Source organism: Amblyomma mixtum, chromosome 3 (assembly GCF_055824585.1).
Source record: "Amblyomma mixtum isolate Tamu chromosome 3, ASM5582458v1, whole genome shotgun sequence".
Lineage (NCBI taxonomy): Eukaryota > Metazoa > Arthropoda > Arachnida > Ixodida > Ixodidae > Amblyomma > Amblyomma mixtum.
In genome coordinates this window covers 156,666,994-156,687,154 of record NC_143014.1, presented here as the reverse complement: position 1 = coordinate 156,687,154, position 20,161 = coordinate 156,666,994, and the positions used below count along the sequence as shown (strand labels likewise).

At 50.0% G+C, this 20,161-nt stretch overlaps 2 protein-coding genes and 1 pseudogene across 3 annotated transcripts in view; 1 reads left to right on the top strand and 2 right to left on the bottom strand.

Moving 5' to 3' along the window:
• Positions 1 to 4,332: 4,332 nt before the first annotated feature.
• LOC149352466 (large ribosomal subunit protein uL15m-like) lies at positions 4,333 to 9,040 on the bottom strand (annotated as a pseudogene). The gene is made up of 2 exons (XR_016290799.1): positions 8,513 to 9,040; positions 4,333 to 4,941 (listed from the first exon to the last, which is right to left on the bottom strand). The product of XR_016290799.1 is annotated as a large ribosomal subunit protein uL15m-like (transcript).
• LOC149352464 (folylpolyglutamate synthase, mitochondrial-like) overlaps positions 8,100 to 20,161 on the top strand; it is a 54,453-nt gene continuing 42,391 nt past the window's right edge. The window contains exon 1 of the mRNA XM_089581641.1: positions 8,100 to 8,122. The gene's annotated coding sequence lies outside the window, so the exon portion shown is untranslated. The remainder of the gene's footprint in view (positions 8,123 to 20,161) is intronic.
• Positions 9,090 to 11,676, bottom strand: LOC149352465 (uncharacterized). The gene has a single exon (XM_089581639.1). The coding sequence runs from the start codon at positions 11,606 to 11,608 to the stop codon at positions 9,455 to 9,457; it is 2,154 nt and encodes a 717-aa protein (XP_089437765.1). The 5' UTR covers positions 11,609 to 11,676; the 3' UTR covers positions 9,090 to 9,454.

Genomic DNA, 20,161 nt, shown 5'->3' with positions numbered 1-20,161 from the left:
TGCCTTCTTACAGAAAAGGTACACATATTTCTGCACAGTGCTTTTGTGGATTCCAAGCTGGTTTGCTACGGACGGCGTGACTGCTGCGCGCGCGGGCGATAGCTCTTTCTTCGGCTGAGGAACGCGTCCGGTTGTTTCGTCGCGGCGCTCTCCGCCAGCGAGGCCTCGTGGTACAGTGGCTGGAATACTGTTCCAGCCACTGTACTCGTGGGGACATTCCCGCCAACTCGTCCCATCCGGCCTTGGAGCAATTGCCATGCTAACTGCAGGCGTGAGGACAGTTTGTAAGCACGGGTACTGAACAGATGGGCCTGAAGGTGACTCTCCTCGAACCTAGGTTTACCAGAGGTTGAAACAACAAGCACCATGGGAAAGTGAGAATGTTCGCGAAGGCCGCGGGAGGAAGGGAGAATCCTCCGAAATCTTGATAGTGGAAAGTGTACATATTTCTGAAGTGTTTGCTGAGATGACTTCTTTCCAAAATCATTGATTGGCTGTGTTGTCCTTCGCCAATTGTTGACTGGTAATGTTTTCCTTTCCCCAATGATTTAATGGGTGGATGTTTGTGGAGTTACCTGATTGGTTGCAGTCCCCACCGAGGGCGGGCACATAAGGTTTAAAACTAGCTGTTTCGGCTGGACTGAGGGCTGGTTTTGTCACATAAAACTATGAGTCAGTCAATTTCGATGGAGGCAAAATTCTAGAGGCCCGTGTACTGTGCGATGTCAGTGCAGCACGTTAAAGAACCCCAGGTGGTTGAAATTTCCGGAGCCCTTCACTACGGCGTCCCTCATAGCCTGAGTCGCTTTGGGACGTTAAACCCTAATAAACCAAACCAAATGTAAATAAGTTTTCTCCTTGCTTGTAGCTTTCTTTGTTTTATAAATTGCTAATAAAAAGTTAACCTCTCCAGAAGTGTCCTCTAGCAACGTGATTGAGCAGTATCGAATCTGCAAGATGTCAAGCATCCTTCAATGAATCAACTCAATGTCCCTCAACAAGATTGAGAGGGAAACTTAACTGTGATGAAACATTGTGGCGATTTTTGGCAATGGAATTGAGGTGGCAACCAAATTGGCCGCACCCTTTTTGATTGGTTGGACGCATAGTTCGAACTTCATTTTTATGTACTCGGAAAGGGATATAAAAAAGAATGTCTCTGAGTACTGTCACCGTTTCGCTCGAGAAAGAAACTAGAAAAGAAAAGCAGTACAAGCGAGTGAAAGCTAATAAGAATGTAGCTAGGGCGACAGTTTTTGTTTCGCCTAAAATTATCGTGCAAGCGAGTGCTGCTGTTCAAACTGCCGATACTGAGAAGGCAGCGAAGAGAAAAATGTCCGACGGACGCCACAGCCAAAAATGTGACCAGCAGAGAACAGAAAACTGAGGGCGGAAGTGGGAGGAGGAGCTTCTCATAAACAGGGTGCCGGCATGTTCAACACTGGACTGTCCTTGGGAAGAGTTGAAAATTAAGCTCCCCTGCCACACTCTCCCCGGAGTCCAGGAATTTTTTTTTGCGTGTGGTCATGAAAAGGCTCCCGTCAGCGTCATGTAAGCGGAACTCCGTCACCAGCAGTTTGAGCGGCTGGGGGCTGCCCTGGCAAGTCAACAACCGCATACAAGCTTCCAATCTATGTGTGCAAGGCATGGTTCTGATTTGTGGCGCATAATCTTTGGCACTAGGCAAGTGAAATCGAGATGAGCTTGTGAAATACGATTTTGTCTAGTACAGTAAGTGGATTAACTTCTGTTTGCACGCACCGATTCCAGCAATCCTACCCGCACTGATATCTGGACAGCATGAGGTATCCTTTGAACCGGATACTGGAATTTCCTCTAAGAATTGGATAGCGCTTTTTCCCAGTAAAGTCCTACTGATTCAGCATGGCGTGCACTACAAAATGGCTCACAAGTTAGCTGCATACGCATTCTTCCGCGAATGACGTTGGAGAATAATCTTGTGCAATATAAACACCCCCTACTATCACACAGATGCGCATGTGGTCTCCGCATGCACTGACCTCAAAAACACCGCACTGTTTTGTAAAACCTCTTTCAGACAGGGATTATGTGCAATCCAGAAAATTACAAACTACACTGCAGACATGTCCACAGATCGGTCACACATAGTAAGCATAGGAGGTTTTGTAAATGAATTGATAATGGCAACTCCCCCTAGCATCGTTATTCCAGCCATTTCCCTTCCGTGAGGAAATGACTCAATCGTTTGAAAAACACGCTCCATTTTGCATGCCACGAAAAGTATTCATAGCCTCCACTTGACTCCAATGTGTTCATGCAGAGTCACGGAACGTCATTGTCAAGGAAGACCAAATATTGGTAACAGACACCATCCAACACTATTGTCATGGCAAACTCATTATTGTTACTTTGACACCGTCATAGGTGCACGCACAAGGAAGCGCACCCCCCCCACCCCAATCGTCAAAGCCCCCTAATCGCTAAGTGTGCCCCATACATTTCCTCTGTCGGACATGTTCCATCATTGTTTACAGTGCACTGCTATGGCCAAGTAGGTTTTTTAACAGCTGAAGACCTATGACGTTGCATTCCAAGAACTGTTTATATGCCGGGTCATTTTGAGGCAATCTTTTCAGGTTCTTTTTTGCAGTGACAGTAACCAAAAAACAAATCTCTCACATTTTCTGGGGTCTAGAGAGAGTGGAAATTGCTCCGGAAGCGCGATGCTACACTGATGCTTGAGCGGCGCAGTGACTGCCTTCCTCAGCCGGCACTCACGTGGTGAACAAGGGAGGGGAAAGCCTCAGGGTGCTTGCAAACGTTTCAGCAAGAGGACTGTCTCCATCTGGGTGAAGACAACGACCTCTTGTGGAAATGCTGTCAAGCACCTTGAGGCTTTCCCCTCCTTTGTTCACAGCGTCAAAAAACCATCTACTTAACCTCTATATACCATATACTCCTCTGCCGATGTTACAGATTAAAATAAAAACTACTGCTGAATATTATCTTGTACATATTAAAATTCCATCACATGGAAATAAATGTTTTATAATCATTCCTCATCTTTTCGCTCCGTTTTAGCTGTAAGGGCCTCGGTGAGGGGATGTTGGGGGTCACTGTACTGAAACTTGGCTGATTCTCATGGAGAATCCTGCGCACACCTATGGACACCCTTCAAAAATTTGTCTGAGCATCTTAGCTGACGCTCAATATCTCAGCAGCAAGCGCGGGAGCACACGTGCGTAGCATTCGGTGCATGGAATATGCGTGATGAGTGACCACTTCCATCGAGCATCATCGAATTATGAAAATTGGCCAACTAGCCCGACAAAGCCTGGCCAGCTCACCACCACCTCTCTGCGACTCAGGCTATGCCAGGGGAGCCACGAGGGCAGTCGGCAGTGAATCCCTCATCCCCTCTGATATCAGCAAACAAGGAAAGAATGTGTGAACGTGAATGAGAGTGAGTGGACATGAGGGTGGGTGTGAGTGGTTGTGAGGGCGAGTGGTCATGAGTGTGAGCGTGAGTGAGTGGACATGAATGCGAGTGTGAATGAGTGGATGCGAGTGCGAGTGGCCATGAGTGTGATTGAGCCACCTCTCATGGTGCCGAGGTATGTCGGATAGATTGCCCACACATTGTGGGTTTACCATGGTCGAATTTATGAAAGTATGCGCGGTTATGATCGCTGGCGAACATTCTAAAATTTCTGAATATTTGGAAATTCTTGATCATCAATTCTCAAATGCGAGTATGGATTTAAAATCAAATATATTCGATTCGTATTCAAAATTTGGAATATTCCCACACCCCTACTTTCTACCCAATGAGATTTCAGTGCCAAATGATGGAATTAGACAATGTGCAGAAATTAGCAGTAGCCAGTCGATGGCTGTAACAACAAGAGGCCTAGAGGTGAATACCACCACTGCCCTCTTTGTTCTCAGCACAACTAATGCCCAATGGTGCTGAGAGTTGCTGACGTGCTCAACCAGCACCGAGCAGACCCGTGATCTCAGTCAATATGTTCTTTTCTGCATAATTGCGCTCCAATCAGCCACCCACGGAGTTTGGACTGGAGCTAATGATCGTGGTGCAAGCCTCCGCCAAGACATATTGGCCTAGGTAGAGCCACCATAACTACACCAGAGCTACATTTGATTGTTGGCATGCAATGTCTTTCTCAATGGTAAGAGTCAATGTCACCACTCCATATTATATTAATAGTGCCCCAGAAAAATGCCATGCAGTTATTATAAATGCTGCTGATCTGGGTCCATCCTGAGGCAACTTGATGAGAGCACAGAATTAAATCTGTAAGAGAATGCCGAGAGTGACAAAAACACATCCCTAATTACAAGCCTATTTTATTCTGCACTGAATTCAAACACACATTTCCCATGGCATCATTAATCTTTTTGATTATGACAAAAATGAAAGTCCTCATCTGCAGCAGCACTGTGTTGGCAATGTTGCCCTGAAATGGAAGTCTCAAGCCAAGAGGCCAACAAAAATCCACCTCAGATGTTGTAGTACTGCTTGTACTCAGGGTCTGTTGGCCTGAGGATAACCTTGTCTCGCAGGTTCACCACCCAGCCTGGTTCAAGGCCATAAAAGACCTGACGTGGATCTTTCCGCTCCATGAGCATCTCACAGTTGGGGTCTTCCTCCAAGTTGGGTAGCTCGTAGCCATACTTCTGGGCCAAAATGTAACGGTGTTTGGCCACCTCCCGAGGATCTGCCAGGTAGCCACGAAATGCCGGGTCACTGTAATACCGAATGGCATCCTCTGGTGGCAGCTTGCGCTTGGGAATGGGGCAGCCCCGTTTGAAGAACTTCTCAGCATTCATGAGCGCTGTGACGGATTCAATGTCAAAGTAGGCTGTGGTGATGGTGCCTCCATTGCGTTCAATAGCAGCAATAACAGGCTCTCGCGCATGCTGGACCTCAATGTTCACCTGCAAAGACCAAAAGAATGAACCACCCCTGTTAAGGCACGAGTGGCCAACCAAAATGCCTTTAAAACTACAGGTGAACAATAAGAAGAAGAAGAAGCAGTTTTTGCTTCTGCACATAGAGTATCTTGCCTCCCTCTCCAGCTACTGAACCACAAGGTGCCCACTGCTGTCTGTGATGTGTCAAGCTTGGGCATTCCTGCTCAAAACCTGCCTGAAAACCCTGCCGTACCATTGCCTCATTTTGTAGAACTCCCAACAGCAAAATACTCAGACGTAGCACAGAAATCTGGGAGCAATGTGGAACTCCTAATGCATTCCGAATGCTCAGGGCTGGTGACAGGTGAAGTAGGCACTAGTTTGTGCCTGTCATTTACTGCCTGCACTACTGTAACATTGTCACAGGTCAAATTGTTCACCCGCAGCTCTACAACTGCAAGTGTAAAAAAATTCACGTGGTTGAACGTTTTGGTGCAGACATGAAAAAGAGACATAGCATAGCTTCGCTCTGTGCACATGCCAAAACACACACAAGTAGAACTGCATACTTCCTGGAGGAGGTAAGCACCCCTCAAAGGAGGCCCCCCAGCCAATCCCATTTCACAGAGGCGCTTGCCAGCCGCCCACGACGTCACTGTCTAAAGGGCTCCCCTGCTGAAAGGCATTCACCGCTGCATTGTTGAGTGGTATCCAAACAGAACCACATTCCTTCTAATTTCGTCATGGGGCAAATGTGTAAAACAAAAATATGAACTGCAATTTTTTTTTGAAAATTAAGAAAAATGGTTAACTAGCACTTGTGTCCATTATTTGTGCCAAGTTTCATTAGTGCAGCTTTGATTATAGCATTGCTACAGAAAATTATTTTCTCCACTAAGTATGCAAACAAGTACTTTGACAGATATCTTCATCATTAGCCCAACTACGTCCACTGCGGGACCTCTCCCATAAACCCTGTTCTGCTGTGCCAGCTGTGGTCACGTTATCCTCGCACCTTATTCCCTTGCTTTATCTTCTCTTAGGACAAACTCAGGGGCCCCCGGTTATCTGCCATGCCTGGCTCATTTCTTCTTCTTTTTTTTTTTTCCTCAAATCAAAACAGTACATTTCTACACAAAACTTGCCACAAGAGTGGTAATACAGAAAGAGGTGCCATCATAGCTCATGACTAGTGCGAACACAATCAGAAACCCAGGACATGATTAACTGCCCCACCCCTGCATCTCTGCACTATGGCCACCATTTTCCTTTGCACAGCTAGCTAGCTGCACTGTCCTCAACGTAAAGTCCAGCAGTCTCACAAGTTCCTGCCCCATGGCCGAGTCCACCTCAAGGGATAACGGCAATCTGCTATTCGTGACCTGAGAGTATCTGCCTAGCCACAAACTCAGTCCATCTGTAAGAGAGTTGGCACCTTTGTGTAGCTTGGTCCAGAGATCACATCACTGCAAACTCCCTTTGTGGCAGCCAGAGGCAATGGAGTTGGGAGCCTCCACCCCAATCCCCCTCTGAGGCAATTCAATGGTTTGCCAGCCACAAAACTGGACTAGCATTCTGAACAAGCTGCTTCAGGTACTGCGGCTTGTTAGAGCTGATTCTGAATTGTTAGCTAGGTCTGTCCACTGCTCTCTACTGTTCTGTTCAATGCGCGCACACCAAGTCCAAGTTTTCTGTGCATGTACACCGAAATTACTGCCACAGTGGTACCAGGAGAACAAAAGGACATTGTGCAAGCTTACAGTAAGAAAACACCACTGAAAGAACTTGCAGTTATGTCTATGGTAGCTTCAGGTTTACATTCAAACAGACCATGTATGGTAGCTCCTAGATACTGCAGCCACCCAGTGGTATAACAACTGATAATCCTAAATCTAGAAGCATTCCACAAGGACTCGCTACCAACCCTAGCATTTATATACTGACATTAAAGTGTTTGTAGGCATAATGTGTACCCACAAAGACTTTACTAAACTGCTTCCCAGGAGCTGGCCACAAAACAAGACCATTCAGAGAGGTTCTGCTTCACAGAACATATGGATAACATTTTCCCATGGTCATCATTTACACGCTTGTTTTAGTTAAGTCACGTCAACAGCATTTAGTTTACTGCACCTATTTAATGAGAAAGAAATGGTGGGTGCTCTGGTCGCAATATCCTCGAGGGGGCTCTTCGCAGAATTCTCGCCACGCGTAAGATGACCCCAAAATGAACACACATGCCATCCTTCCTCCAGCATGAGAGCAATGAAGGTCACGCGAAACAGTCCAGTCCCGGACGTCCAATCACTATGGCACCACACCTAAGGCGCTGAGAATATCCCCCCGAACTGACAGCTTCAAATATGAGGGGGGAGATCTGAGCTTACTTTTAAGGAGGCCTCTAAACACCTGCGAGTCGCAGCAGCGGCAGTGCGACTATTTTGGCCGACAAGTGGTCGCATTGTGCGCGCTTGTCGCGAGCGGTGTTTGGCGCCGCAAATGAAGTCAATCCTCTTTGCAAGGAAAAAGGCGCCTCCGCATGTCTGCTCAACTGCGCCGATAGCAAGTATCTTTGAAATTTCGCTTCTTTCCCTCCGCTCACCAGCGCTCTACACATACCGTGTTCTGCAACTTTATCGGCACAGGTTTGAAAAATTCTCCCGCCACAACCGTTGGCTCGTTTGTGGTGAAACTGCGCTCAAAGCTTCCTTATTGTTGTCCGTTTTAAGGCATAGTAAGTATAAAAGTGGTACTTACTAGGTTTGGTCACGCGAGATGCGAAACAAGAAGCACCCGTGTTGAGATCGAGCCGCCGTCATCGAATTTCTGCCGAAAGATACTTGTGGCGCCATCTGGCATCGCTGAAGGAAAGCGCCGCGACGGAAGCGCCGAGGCGAGCGCTGCAACGAGCGCGGCGGCTTGCTTTGAATGCGTCGTTCGGGCCATGTCGTCTGCTTAAGCGCGTGAAATATTTTTCGGCCAACGCATTTTGAAAACTATCGTAAACAAATTAAATGACTTGACGGTGATTTACCAATAAAATATATGTTCTCCATTGTCTCGTCGTATTTCTGCCGTCTGCTTTCGCGGCGCTTTCCATTAGCGATGCCAGATGACGCCACAAGTCTTTCGGCAGAAATTCGATGACGGCGGCTCGATCTCAACACGGGTGCTTCTTGTTTCGCATCTCGCGTGACCAAACCTAGCAAGTACCACTTTTATACTTACTATGCCTTAAAACGGACAACAATAAGGAAGCTTTGTGCGCGGTTTCACCACAAACGAGCCAACGGTTGTGGCGGGAGAATTTTTCAAACCTGTGCCGATAAAGTTGCAGAACACGGTACTATTGTGAGACATTCCAGCGGCAGTAGACGAGACAGGAGTCCCGTCTCGTCTACCTTCGTCCCTGTCTCTTCAGCCGCTGGAATGTCTCACAATAGCACTAGCAACCAATTAGCCCAGCTTTCTACGCTTAATGACATGCTCTACACATGCCTGCTCACCCCTGCGTTTCTCACTCGGAACCTCCTATCGAGCAACGGGGCGCAATTTTTGCATTAAAGGCTTCAAAACACAGCCACGAACAACGCACCTTGGCCTTGAAACTGTCTACACCCTCGGCGGTCAAGTGGACGCCAAAGTGACGATCGCTCGGGTTCAAGAAGTACTGCTTGGTGTTGCACAGCGCAGCCAGGTCAATGGGTCGCGTAGGGTCGACGCGGCCGAGATCGATGAACAGTTGCAGCTGGCCAAGAGACAGCGGTGGGTATTGGCGGCGCAGAAAGTGCTTCGCATTGTAGTTCTCCATGGGAATCAATCTTCAGGTAGAACGGCGTTTGGCCGCCCTCGTAGCCCAGGCGAGCCCAGCCCATGTGGTGCTTGTGACCGTCTTTTTTCCAAAGCGTACGCAGGCGTGGGCCATATGGAAGCATATCCTTGGTTACATAGTTGCTTCCCGGTGTGTCACGAAGGTTCGAAATTTTTACTCGAGGCAGGTATCGAAGAATCTGCAGCGCCTTTTCGGTTGTTGAAGACATACTCGCCGAAAGACACGCTACCTGCGCTGGGAAAGCAAGACGGCCCGATCCCGGCTCTTGGCCAGTCTTGGATTCGACAGACTTAAACCACTGTCACCTCTAGGGTAAGTAAGTGAGGGTTCTCAACTCCATGGAAAATCTAGAAAAGAATGTGAAAAATTGACACACAGTATTGTTCAAGTCTTTGAAACGAGTGCGGTTCACTGTACTTCGGGTCGAGTCAACGTTCCTAGATAGTTTGTTTCGCACCGCCGCTCATTGGCGTGGCCAACGTTACTGGATGGCTACTGTCATCGGCACGTCCAGTGAAGCCATGTGACGCCCTTGGACACTCAAGCCGCGGAGAATGAGGTTTCATTTGAAGTTGACCATCGCTGTCCTGGCCGACGGCACGAAAAAAAGCCAAAGAAACAATGTCAAGAACGCACATGCACACAAAAGACACATCCACACAAACAAGAGCACAGTGGTCATATCCAACGTCTTGCAATCCGTTATTAAACCACATCACTCAGTTTCAGGTACTGCACTACGGAGCGCCAGCAGTGCACATTAAGTTGATCAAGTTGTGTGCTGCCATCGCCAGCCTCGCAGAGAACCGTCGCGCGCACAACACCAGCATAGATCATGTAGTTGTCGTGCAGATGGCACCTTGCCTTCTTCACGTCCATGGACACCTGGAGCTCGGATTTTCCAGAGATGGACGCCAGGTGCTCCTGTAGCGAAGCGGTGCCGCACAGTTCGTCGAAGGCAGTTGCCCAGGGATGTTTGGCCGAAGGTGCAGGCCTTGCGTCAGAGCTCATCACGAATCTCGCTGCCTTGTTGAGCAGGCCCCGGTTCTGCTCATTAGCATCGTCGATGCCTGCACAATTCCACACCACGTGATTCCAGTCAGAGCACCTTACACTGACCCGCGACAGGAAGACATTCCTGGCGATCATCTCTTGAAGCACGGCAAGAACATCGCCAGATATGTTGCCGGCCGTGCTCTCGATGCGCAGCTCAACCAAGCTTCCCTTGAATAGGCCAATCAGGACCGACAGCAACTGAGCAGTCTTCAAGGTCAGTCGCGAGGTTACCAACGTAAATTTACTTAGGCGGGCGTTGCATGCGAGGGCAGGAAAGATCTTGCATATTGGTGGGGCCGTCAGCTCACTCTCGTAGTAAACCCTATGCACGTCTAAGTGAAAGCTCCGTAGGCATCCGCATGCCTTCAGTGCCGCACAGAGCGCAGTGGTGAGAGCTCCTTGTGTCGGGTCATCATGGCCAGTGGCGCCGCCTTCGTATTCGACGTGCAGTGAACGCAGTGAGTGATTCGAGGCCAACGAGGCATACACGGAGCACAGGTCGTTGACGGCATACCCTTGATGGCAGATCTTCACCTTTGCAGCGCATTCGAGGGCCTGTGCCAGGGTTTCAGACACCAACGAGGGATGGTGTACAAACAGGCAAAGTTGGACGCGGCCAGCACACTTCAGTCTAAGCAGCTCAAAAGTAGAATTTTTCTCCTGTACAATTCGTGATGTGCTGCTGATCTTCGGCAGAACGAGGCTCTTCAAGTTGGTGTTTAAAGGAACTGCCGCGCACAACTCGCTGACAGTTCTTTCTTCAATGGAACAGTTGTGCAAACCGAGGTACTCCAAAGTGCAGTTCGCCGATAATGCCTCCGCAATACATGTAGCACTTCTGCTACCAAAGCTGCAATTTAGTAGCGACAGCGTTTGAAGTGATTGATGGCCAATCAAGAACGTTGCCAATGCCTCTCCCACTGTGTCACTAATTGATGTCTCTTCCAGAGTTAGGTGCTGAAGTGATTTAATGCCTTCTAACGCACCAAATAGACTTCTCACACAGTAAAGACACCTTCGCCCTCCATTTAAGTGCTGGCAGCCCATACCTGCTTCGCACAGACCCTTCAAGGAGAGCTTCTGCAGAAGCCTGCTGCTCCTGAAGGCCCCTGCAAGGGCGTCGCAGGCTGAAGACACTTGGCTGTCCTGGAAGGCCACGTTCTCTAGCCGTTCACACGCGACTAGGGCAAGGAGCAGGGTGCTTGCTGATTCCCGAGACAGAAGGTTGCCGATCAGCGTGACGCTGCAGAGAGTCTGCCAGTTTCCCCTCAGCACATCAGCCACCTTGGGAGCGAGTTCGTCGCTGACGCAAATGTTGGTGAGCTCAAGCTCACGCAGGCACTTTGGAGGGCCAAAGGCTTGGAGAAATCTGGAATCAGGCGGAAAGCTCAAGCTGGCATGAAGCACAACGCTTTGCAGGCTATTCGCCTGTCCAACGACGGCAGACGAGACGAAAGGGAGCCGGTCAATGTGTGCTGTGTCGTGCACTCGGACCTCGCGGATGCACGGGTGTTTTCTAGGAAGCCAGGCGATGAGGAAGGCGCCATCGTTTTCGTTGCCGGAGCTCTGGCATCGCGCCCACTGGTAAACTCGGTCTTCGCAAGAGCGCAGGCAGAGCTTGCCCGGTTCGACCTCGGTCAACGCAAGCCTTGTCGCCCTCAACGCCCTGTTCCACGAGGCTCTGTCTTCGACGAGCCAGCATCCACCGAGGTCGTCTGCGCCGCAGGGGCGGTTGCTGCCAAGCCCGCGTAGCAGATGTCCCAGTCTCCATTGCCAAGGGTAGTAGCTGCCTGCACCGTCCATGCTAGTATCGACTCGCCCGAAAAAATTCAGTCGGTGCAGGTATATTCTGTGAAGCAGGTATGTCTTCCACAGCGGCCTAAGCTAAGCGTTGGTACTCACAAAGCGTGCTAGGCCATTCTCGGAACACGAGCAGTTCTTCTCTCTGCCAGGATCTCCGGATCTTCAGATGCGGCCGTTGGGATTTAACTGGTAGCTGACTACGTGATTATTCCTGGGGGCGTGCTCCGAGGCCGCAGCAATCGAATTCTGCCGAGGGAACGAAGCTCGAACACGGCAGCGCGCGAGAGCCTCCAGCGCGAGCTTGCTACGCCTTCGTCTTCTTCTTACCAAATGGCCCCATCTATTGTCACTCCTGATCCCGAATGCCACGCTTGGTTGTCCTGGGGGCTGAAGCAGCAATAATACTAAAATATGCTCTTATTTGCCTGTGAGGGATACCGACAAACAGCTAAGCCATGTTAGAGTTTAAGGTATGACGCCACTTTTTTCAATTTTTTTTTAAATTTTGATCGTTAAATTTTTATTTCACATTTACCTTATAAAGCACCATTTTATATGATATTCAAAAGCACAAAAGAGTGGAAAAAGCCATGCTGGCATTTATTATTCACAAAAAATTGCCCAAACATGGCTGTTATGCAAACATTCATAACATGGTGAATGAAGAGCAGGAATTACAAACTTTTCAGCACAGCGTTAGCCAACTAACCATACTGTGCAACCAACTAGGATTTTTGCCATCCGATAATTAAGAAAAAAGTTATAGCAAAAATGCTAAAGGAAACAAAAAATGTCATTTTTGCCTACATTCCTCGACATAAAACATGATTATATCAAAACTCACGATTCGATTTCATTTATCCTAGTTCATTGCACAGGCTAGTAACAAAGGAACGAGCCTGCAAAGTTTAATTGAAAATTATTTATGCATTTGGAAGTTATCACTGTTTGCGCAACACGAAATGCGAAAAATAAAGTTTTGAGAAAAACAAGATTAAAGTTTTTCAATCCTTGTAGAAACAAGATCATCATGCCCTAGGAAGTTAAAATCCTCCAGGTTCATAGCTAGGGCCCTCCTTAGCTGACACGAGCTCTCTTTTGGCATTTGTTGCTGCCCGTCTTTTCTTGCGATGATGTTTTCCCTTGCCCGTTGATTGACGCTGGGCCTTCGTCACACGGTAATGGTCACTGGTGCAACATGCTACGAGAGTGTCGTGGCCAGATTCGATGCCTGCTTCCCTCAAAATATCTGCTGTACTTCTGCTGCCATCATTGAAGGACGAATCCGGTAGCATTCAAAGCGATAGTATGAAGCATGTGTGAAGTGCGTGCAAAGTAAACAACTGAGACGCTTGTAACGTCTTGCATCCCTCTTGTGGAAATTTAAAGCAATGTTTTAAAAAAAGGAAGCCTTACAAATTGCCTTTGAATAATCTTTACATATCAGACTAAAACAAAACAGGAAAATTTTCAGTATACGCCGCTGATTATCGCTGAGTTATCATTTTCTGTTACCAAACCATATCAGTTTCGGTTTCAGAACTGTACACCACCTGTTCGAAAGTTGGCTATAACTTTTGAACAAATTAAGATACGGACATTATTCATGCTGCAAAACATTTTCGAATGTTTTGGGATTCCCGAAATATAAAAAAAGAAAAAAATGTCATTTTTACAAAACAAAAAGATTTTTCAAAGGTGGCGTCATACCTTAAGCTCCTGAGTATTAATGTTTGGCTCCTCAGTGTACTTAGCGGTTGCTAAGGCTCACTACTCTTAATTAATAATTGGAGGGACATGGAGGAGACCTTTGCCCTGCAGTGAATGCCCAGTCAAAAAAAAAAAACATTGGAACCAACATTGGTGTTCCAATTGGACGGTCCAAATGGACTATCCAATTGGACCGTTTGGGTTTCCAATTGGTGAGCCCAATTGATCTTACCCATTGCATCCAATTGGTCCGCCAAACTGCACCCAATTTATCCAATGAATGTTTGCATGTTTGACGAAAAAGGTAGAACTAATATGGTACTTACAATAAGAGCTATCAGCAGCTTAGCCTAATAAATTGTACTCATGCCGCCGTAACCGCTGAGCCACCCCGCCGCGGTGGCTCAGCGGTCATGGGCGTCCGGAGGGGGGGGCAAGGGGGGGCGGCTGCACCCCCCTGGAAAATCACTCACTCTAACCGTGAGTGATGGCCGCACACCAGGGGCGGCGGTGCGCTCAGCAAAAAGAGTAAAAGCGGCCCCGCTTCCAGCTTTGGGTCACATCTGCGAAGTGCCGCGTCCGGGGACGCGTCGTTGCAGACATACAGCGGCACCGGCGAGCATGTGTTTCGAGGCATCTTGAGATGGGTGCCTGTTTCTTTGATCTCTAGAGAGATAGCCACACGGAGGCAGACAGTGCACAATCCGGCCACCGATGAATTCTTCAGGAGGGAGGGACAAATCAGCCGTGTCCACCCCCGCTTTGTCGGGCTGCTCAAGGGCAAGCAGGCGATGAGTTGGCGCCGCCGCCGCTCGCTGTCTCCTCCGATCCACGGGAGAGCGCAGTTCGGTAGAAGCGCCGCTTTCAGAATCTTCGGCAAAGGGGATTAGCAGTTGCTTTTGTTCACGGCGACGCAGTCTCCAGAGGCGCCCCCACACCAGCGTTCCTTGCATCTTCTCCGGAAGCCAGCGCCTTTGGTCAAGGCAGCCCGATGGCGCCTGCCTGGCTCGCCTGGCTCGCCTGTCACCTCTGGCTGGGCCTCAAATCCCAACAGCGCCCATGTACTGTGCGATGTCAGTGCATGGTAAAGAGACCCAGGTGGTCGACATTATCCGGAACTCTGTACTACTCCGTCCCTCATAGCCTGAGTCGTTTTGGGGCTCTGAACCCCATAAAAACACACAAAACAAATTTTCCGACCGGAGTGGCGAGTGTCCCTTCCCCTCGGAAGTCGCGAGGCGTTCCTTTCACCCCCAAAGTGCTATTAGGAACGACGACAACAAGTCTCGCCGGGTGGCCGCCAGCACGCCTGTTTCTACTGTGTATGGCTGCTAGCGACTTGAGGGTGATTGCTTTCGGGCCTGCCGCCATGGACCACAAGCACCGAGAGGACCCAGGTGCCAGCTGACTTCAATTACGGAGTTTGCCCGGTTGGAGTGCAGGAACAAAACCAGACCCCCTTCACAAAGTGCCTGCACGTGTAGAACGCCGCCGCCGCCTCGGGGAGACGAACGTTGTCTTCCCCATTTGCCGTGACCGTGCCAGGGAACAAAGGGCCTCGTCTCCGGTTGCTCTTTGGCGTGCCCAAGCACCGCGACAAACTGGCGGGCCTCATCTCCGACCCAAGCACGAGGAACCACTTTCGGCGTTTTCGTGACCTCGCGTCTGGCCTCGAGCGGCGGGTGGCATTTGATGATCAACAGATGTCGGTGACCCGCAGAAACCTTCGGCTGGCCGGAGGCCACCACCTACCGCCGTCAACGCTACCTCGACGACAACCTTCTTTCCCTCAGACTCCACATGTGAAGGGGGCGTGACCATGAGTGCAGTGTCGTGTGTGTGCGCACAGGTGAAAGCTCTAGGCCCCTCCCACTCCGGCAAGGGCGTCCTCAACCTAGGAACTTTAGGGAACAAGAAGGATATAAAACTCGACAACGGATGCGGCAGAATCGTCTCACTTCTAACCACCAATGTAAAATGTAAATAAACCTATTCTCCTTTCGCCATCTACCTCTTCGCTCAGCGGCACTCCTGTCCTGAACCCTCAACTCCAACAGTGCGTATTCGGGGATACTGCGGCAAGTAGGCCCTTGCATGTGTGCGCGCCTCTGTGTTTGTGCTTCGGTATTTTTAGTGGCCGGTTGTCAACGAAGCTGAGAACAATCAAGACAGCGGACGAGAAAACGACGAGCGGCGAGTAGTGTGTGTGCGAATACTCGACTGTGCGGTTGCGCGAGCAAGATGGAGCGAGGTGTATGAAGCTGCGAGCGTGCATTTATCTTGTAAATAAGTTTTCGTTGTATATATAGTCATTTTTTGTTTTCAACGTACGCATTCAACCGTTTTTTCAATCAATGTGTATATATTTTTAACACTACCAACCCCGAAGAACTCCATAGCCAGCTTTGTCTCGCGCGGTTCCGAATGATGGACATTCGGCGCTTCTTCAAGCGTCAGCGGTTGTCTGACGAAGCGTTATCCAAATGCGCCCCTGCAGATTCTGGTGTGATATGTGACAACGGTGTAGCATTTGAACAGAGTGATGCAAGCTTTTATCACCGGACAGTAGCTGATGTCGTCGACTCCATGGAAGGGACTCTGTCAACAGTGAGTTCAGGTAATGCAGCAGGCCGAGATGATTCCATTTCTCCTTTCTTGGGATTTAAGTCCGGATTTGACCAGAGCGATGCAACCTTTCATCACCGGACAGTAGCCGACGTCGTCGTCTCCATGGAAGGAACTTCACCAGCGAGCTCCGGTGACGCAGTAAGCCGAGACGATTCCCTTTCTCCTTGCTTGGGATCGAAGTCCGGAGACAACATCAAGAAAACAAATAACTTGCCTCAAGAATATGACTTAGGAGAGTTTCTAGGCAAAGCTAAACTCACTGGCATACCGGACTTTTTGAAGTTACGTCTTCTTACTAAGCCATGGCCACCAAATGTTACATACGATTTTAAGAAGGATGTAACACCTGGAAAGAGGCCTTTTCGACATCAATGGCTGGGAGATTACGCCCCCTGGCTTGCGTACTCAGCGACAGCGAAAGGCGCTATTTGTCGTTTTTGCGTCATTTTTCCTCCACGTGTTCACCGGGGTACTCAAGGAAGTTTTATCGTGCGCGCTTTCAGTAACTACAGAAAAATGCACGAGGCGTGCAGGGATCACGTAAAATCCCAATGGCACCAGGAGGCAATGACGGCCTCACAGAACTTTATGGATGTGATGAAAGGCAAGCAGCTACCCATTGTAGAGCAGCTGAACAGAGCACTCCACGCGCAAGTTGAAAGGAACCGTGAGAAACTATTTCCAATAGTTTCCACCATTGTCTTTTGCGCGACGCATGACTTGCCAATTCGCGGCAAGCAGTCCGATAGTGGAGTCTTCAATGATCTGCTTGACTTTCGTGTAGAAGCTGGAGATACTCTACTTCAGGAGCACTTCGCTTCATGGGCATCCGGAGGGGGGGGCAAGGGGGGGCGGCTGCACCCCCCTGGAAAATCACTCACTCTAACCGTGAGTGATGGCCGCACACCAGGGGCGGCGGTGCGCTCAGCAAAAAGAGTAAAAGCGGCCCCGCTTCCAGCTTTGGGTCACATCTGCGAAGTGCCGCGTCCGGGGACGCGTCGTTGCAGACATACAGCGGCACCGGCGAGCATGTGTTTCGAGGCATCTTGAGATGGGTGCCTGTTTCTTTGATCTCTAGAGAGATAGCCACACGGAGGCAGACAGTGCACAATCCGGCCACCGATGAATTCTTCAGGAGGGAGGGACAAATCAGCCGTGTCCACCCCCGCTTTGTCGGGCTGCTCAAGGGCAAGCAGGCGATGAGTTGGCGCCGCCGCCGCTCGCTGTCTCCTCCGATCCACGGGAGAGCGCAGTTCGGTAGAAGCGCCGCTTTCAGAATCTTCGGCAAAGGGGATTAGCAGTTGCTTTTGTTCACGGCGACGCAGTCTCCAGAGGCGCCCCCACACCAGCGTTCCTTGCATCTTCTCCGGAAGCCAGCGCCTTTGGTCAAGGCAGCCCGATGGCGCCTGCCTGGCTCGCCTGGCTCGCCTGTCACCTCTGGCTGGGCCTCAAATCCCAACAGCGCCCATGTACTGTGCGATGTCAGTGCATGGTAAAGAGACCCAGGTGGTCGACATTATCCGGAACTCTGTACTACTCCGTCCCTCATAGCCTGAGTCGTTTTGGGGCTCTGAACCCCATAAAAACACACAAAACAAATTTTCCGACCGGAGTGGCGAGTGTCCCTTCCCCTCGGAAGTCGCGAGGCGTTCCTTTCACCCCCAAAGTGCTATTAGGAACGACGACAACAAGTCTCGCCGGGTGGCCGCCAGCACGCCTGTTTCTACTGTGTATGGCTGCTAGCGACTTGAGGGTGATTGCTTTCGGGCCTGCCGCCATGGACCACAAGCACCGAGAGGACCCAGGTGCCAGCTGACTTCAATTACGGAGTTTGCCCGGTTGGAGTGCAGGAACAAAACCAGACCCCCTTCACAAAGTGCCTGCACGTGTAGAACGCCGCCGCCGCCTCGGGGAGACGAACGTTGTCTTCCCCATTTGCCGTGACCGTGCCAGGGAACAAAGGGCCTCGTCTCCGGTTGCTCTTTGGCGTGCCCAAGCACCGCGACAAGCTGGCGGGCCTCATCTCCGACCCAAGCACGAGGAACCACTTTCGGCGTTTTCGTGACCTCGCGTCTGGCCTCGAGCGGCGGGTGGCATTTGATGATCAACAGATGTCGGTGACCCGCAGAAACCTTCGGCTGGCCGGAGGCCATCACCTACCGCCGTCAACGCTACCTCGACGACAACCTTCTTTCCCTCAGACTCCACATGTGAAGGGGGCGTGACCATGAGTGCAGTGTCGTGTGTGTGCGCACAGGTGAAAGCTCTAGGCCCCTCCCACTCCGGCAAGGGCGTCCTCAACCTAGGAACTTTAGGGAACAAGAAGGATATAAAACTCGACAACGGATGTGGCAGAATCGTCTCACTTCTAACCACCAATGTAAAATGTAAATAAACCTATTCTCCTTTCGCCATCTACCTCTTCGCTCAGCGGCACTCCTGTCCTGAACCCTCAACTCCAACAGTGCGTATTCGGGGATACTGCGGCAAGTAGGCCCTTGCATGTGTGCGCGCCTCTGTGTTTGTGCTTCGGTATTTTTAGTGGCCGGTTGTCAACGAAGCTGAGAACAATCAAGACAGCGGACGAGAAAACGACGAGCGGCGAGTAGTGTGTGTGCGAATACTCGACTGTGCGGTTGCGCGAGCAAGATGGAGCGAGGTGTATGAAGCTGCGAGCGTGCATTTATCTTGTAAATAAGTTTTCGTTGTATATATAGTCATTTTTTGTTTTCAACGTACGCATTCAGCCGTTTTTTCAATCAATGTGTATATATTTTTAACACTACCAACCCCGAAGAACTCCATAGCCAGCTTTGTCTCGCGCGGTTCCGAATGATGGACATTCGGCGCTTCTTCAAGCGTCAGCGGTTGTCTGACGAAGCGTTATCCAAATGCGCCCCTGCAGATTCTGGTGTGATATGTGACAACGGTGTAGCATTTGAACAGAGTGATGCAAGCTTTTATCACCGGACAGTAGCTGATGTCGTCGACTCCATGGAAGGGACTCTGTCAACAGTGAGTTCAGGTAATGCAGCAGGCCGAGATGATTCCATTTCTCCTTTCTTGGGATTTAAGTCCGGATTTGACCAGAGCGATGCAACCTTTCATCACCGGACAGTAGCCGACGTCGTCGTCTCCATGGAAGGAACTTCACCAGCGAGCTCCGGTGACGCAGTAAGCCGAGACGATTCCCTTTCTCCTTGCTTGGGATCGAAGTCCGGAGACAACATCAAGAAAACAAATAACTTGCCTCAAGAATATGACTTAGGAGAGTTTCTAGGCAAAGCTAAACTCACTGGCATACCGGACTTTTTGAAGTTACGTCTTCTTACTAAGCCATGGCCACCAAATGTTACATACGATTTTAAGAAGGATGTAACACCTGGAAAGAGGCCTTTTCGACATCAATGGCTGGGAGATTACGCCCCCTGGCTTGCGTACTCAGCGACAGCGAAAGGCGCTATTTGTCGTTTTTGCGTCATTTTTCCTCCACGTGTTCACCGGGGTACTCAAGGAAGTTTTATCGTGCGCGCTTTCAGTAACTACAGAAAAATGCACGAGGCGTGCAGGGATCACGTAAAATCCCAATGGCACCAGGAGGCAATGACGGCCTCACAGAACTTTATGGATGTGATGAAAGGCAAGCAGCTACCCGTTGTAGAGCAGCTGAACAGAGCACTCCACGCGCAAGTTGAAAGGAACCGTGAGAAACTATTTCCAATAGTTTCCACCATTGTCTTTTGCGCGACGCATGACTTGCCAATTCGCGGCAAGCAGTCCGATAGTGGTGTCTTCAATGATCTGCTTGACTTTCGTGTAGAAGCTGGAGATACTCTACTTCAGGAGCACTTCGCTTCATGGGCGTCCGGAGGGGGGGGCAAGGGGGGGCGGCTGCACCCCCCTGGAAAATCACTCACTCTAACCGTGAGTGATGGCCGCACACCAGGGGCGGCGGTGCGCTCAGCAAAAAGAGTAAAAGCGGCCCCGCTTCCAGCTTTGGGTCACATCTGCGAAGTGCCGCGTCCGGGGACGCGTCGTTGCAGACATACAGCGGCACCGGCGAGCATGTGTTTCGAGGCATCTTGAGATGGGTGCCTGTTTCTTTGATCTCTAGAGAGATAGCCACACGGAGGCAGACAGTGCACAATCCGGCCACCGATGAATTCTTCAGGAGGGAGGGACAAATCAGCCGTGTCCACCCCCGCTTTGTCGGGC